This window comes from Ascaphus truei, chromosome 4 (genome assembly GCF_040206685.1).
Source record: "Ascaphus truei isolate aAscTru1 chromosome 4, aAscTru1.hap1, whole genome shotgun sequence".
NCBI classification, from domain to species: domain Eukaryota; kingdom Metazoa; phylum Chordata; class Amphibia; order Anura; family Ascaphidae; genus Ascaphus; species Ascaphus truei.
Window position 1 is genome coordinate 760,836 of NC_134486.1, and position 3,053 is coordinate 763,888.

The window sequence follows — 3,053 nt, forward strand, 5'->3', positions numbered from 1 at the left end:
GGGTGGGGATATGATGGGGGGTGGGGATATGATGGGGGGTGGGGATATGATGGGGGGTGGGGATATGATGGGGGGTGGGGATATGATGGGGGTGGGGATATGATGGGGGGTGGGGATATGATGGGGGTGGGGATATGATGGGGGGTGGGGATATGATGGGGGTGGGGATATGATGAGGGTGGGGATATGATGTGGGGGATATTTGGGGGGTGAGGATATGATGTGGGGGATATTTGGGGGGTGAGGATATGATGTGGGGGATATTTGGGGGGTGAGGATATGATGTGGGGGATATTTGGGGGGTGAGGATATGATGTGGGGGATATTTGGGGGGTGAGGATATGATGTGGGGGATATTTGGGGGGTGAGGATATGATGTGGGGGATATTTGGGGGGTGGGATATGATGTGGGGGATATTTGGGGGTGGGGATATGATGTGGGGGATATTTGGGGGGTGGGGATATGATGTGGGGGATATTTGGGGGGTGGGGATATGATGTGGGGGATTTGGGGGGGTGGGGAGATGGGGGGGGATTGGGGGGGGGTGGGGATTGATGTGGGGGGATTTGGGGGGGTGGGGGATAGGGGGGATGGGGGGGGGGGGGATATGTGGGGGGGGGGGAGGTGGGGGGGTGGGGGGGGAGGGGGGGGGTTGGGGGGGGGGGGGTGGGGGGGGGATTGGGGGGGGGGGGGATGGGGGGGGGATATTTGGGGGGTGGGGATATGATGTGGGGGATATTTGGGGGGTGGGGATATGATGTGGGGGATATTTGGGGGGTGGGGATATGATGTGGGGGATATTTGGGGGGTGGGGATATGATGTGGGGGATATTTGGGGGGTGGGGATATGATGTGGGGGATATTTGGGGGGTGGGGATATGATGTGGGGGATAGGGATATGATGTGGGGGATATTTGGGGGGTGGGGATATGATGTGGGGGATATTTGGGGGGTGGGGATATGATGTGGGGGATATTTGGGGGGTGGGGATATGATGTGGGGGATATTTGGGGGGTGGGGATATGATGTGGGGGATATTTGGGGGGTGGGGATATGATGTGGGGGATATTTGGGGGATGGGGATATGATGTGGGGGATACTTGGGGGGTGGGGATATGATGTGGGGGATACTTGGGGGGTGGGGATATGATGTGGGGGATATTTGGGGGGTGGGGATAGGATGTGGGGGATATTTGGGGGGTGGGGATAGGATGTGGGGGATATTTGGGGGGTGGGGATATGATGTGGGGGATATTTGGGGGGTGGGGATAGGATGTGGGGGACATTTGGGGGGGATATAGGGGGGTAAATGGTGGGGGATAAATGGGCGGTGGGTATATGATGTGGGGGATATTTGGGGGGTGGGGATAGGATGTGGGGGACATTTGGGGGGGATATAGGGGGGTAAATGGTGGGGGATAAATGGGCGGTGGGTATATGATGTGGGGGATATTTGGGGGGTGGGGATATGGGGGTATGATGTGGAGGTGGGGGTAAATGGGGGGGTATATGATGTGGAGGATATTTGGGGGTGGGGATATGGGGGGGTATGATGTGGAGGTGGGGATAAATAGGGGGGGTATATGATGTGGGGGATATTTGGGGGTGGGGATATGATGTGGGGATATTTGGGGGGTGGGGATATGATGTGGGGGATATTTGGGGGGTGGGGATAGGATGTGGGGGATATTTGGGGGGTGTGGATATGATGTGGGGGATATTTGGGGGGTGGGGATAGGATGTGGGGGATATTTGGGGGGTGGGGATATGATGTGGGGGATATTTGGGGGGTGGGGATATGATGTGGGGGATATTTGGGGGGTGGGGATATGGGGGGGTATGATGTGGGGATAAATGGGGGGGTATGATGTGGGGGATATTTGGGGGGTGGGGATATGATGTGGGGGATATTTGGGGGGTGGGGATAGGATGTGGGGGATATTTGGGGGGTGGGGATAGGATGTGGGGGATATTTGGGGGGTGGGGATAGGATGTGGGGGATATTTGGGGGGTGGGGATAGGATGTGGGGGATATTTGGGGGGTGGGGATATGGGGGGTATGATGTGGGGATAAATGGGGGGGTATGATGTGGGGGATATTTGGGGGGTGGGGATAGGATGTGGGGGATATTTGGGGGGTGGGGATAGGATGTGAGGGATATTTGGGGGGTGGGGATAGGATGTGGGGGATATTTGGGGGGTGGGGATAGGATGTGGGGGATATTTGGGGGGTGGGGATAGGATGTGGGGGATATTTGGGGGTGGGGATATGGGGGGTATGATGTGGGGATAAATGGGGGGGTATGATGTGGGGGATATTTGGGTGGTGGGGATAGGATGTGGGGGATATTTGGGGGGTGGGGATAGGATGTGAGGGATATTTGGGGGGTGGGGATAGGATGTGGGGGATATTTGGGGGGTGGGGATAGGATGTGGGGGATATTTGGGGGGTGGGGATAGGATGTGGGGGATATTTGGGGGGTGGGGATATGGGGGGGTATGATGTGGGGATAAATGGGGGGGGGGTATGATGTGGGGATAAATGGGGGGGGGGGTATGATGTGGGGATAAATGGGGAGGGGGGGGGGGTATTACCTATGTTTCTCTCCCCCAGTTGCACAGTCAGGCTCTTGATGAAAGGGCTGTGTCTGCTCGCGCTGCATGCTGGGAGATGCTCATGTCTGAGCCGCTTTGCTTCCGGGAGTTGTAGTCCTTGATACGGGCTCTGTCTGTCTGTGTGAGATCAGAGGACTACATCTCCCAGCATGCCCAGCGGTCAGGATCTACTTCCTCTCACTATCACTTACACTGGAAGGGGCAATGTACAGGACTACATCTCCCAGCATGCACCCAACAAAGGACTACATCTCCCTGCATGCACCCAACCAAGGACTACATCTCCCTGCATGCATTATAACAAAGGACTACATCTCCCAGCATGCACCGTTCAAAGGACTACATCTCCCAGCATGCACCATAACAAAGGACTACATCTCCCTGCATGCATTATAACAAAGGACTACATTTCCCAGCATGCATTATAACAAAGGAC

The 3,053-nt window shown here is 56.3% G+C and overlaps 1 protein-coding gene across 14 annotated transcripts in view; it reads right to left on the reverse strand.

Moving 5' to 3' along the window:
- The window catches only part of LOC142492487 (uncharacterized), a 58,490-nt gene extending 55,746 nt beyond the window's left edge, over nt 1-2,744 (reverse strand). For 9 of the 14 annotated variants that reach the window (XM_075595126.1, XM_075595123.1, XM_075595125.1 and 6 more), the window contains exon 1: nt 2,597-2,698. Coding sequence is in view for 4 of the 14 variants with exons in the window: in XM_075595133.1 (XP_075451248.1) it covers nt 2,597-2,664 (68 nt within the window). In the remaining 10 variants the exon portion in view is untranslated. Of the gene's footprint in view, nt 1-2,596 lie in introns of all 14 variants that reach the window. The other 5 variants (XM_075595133.1, XM_075595129.1, XM_075595128.1 and 2 more) reach the window with 2 other exon arrangements.
- Between the last annotated feature and the right edge of the window lie 309 nt (nt 2,745-3,053).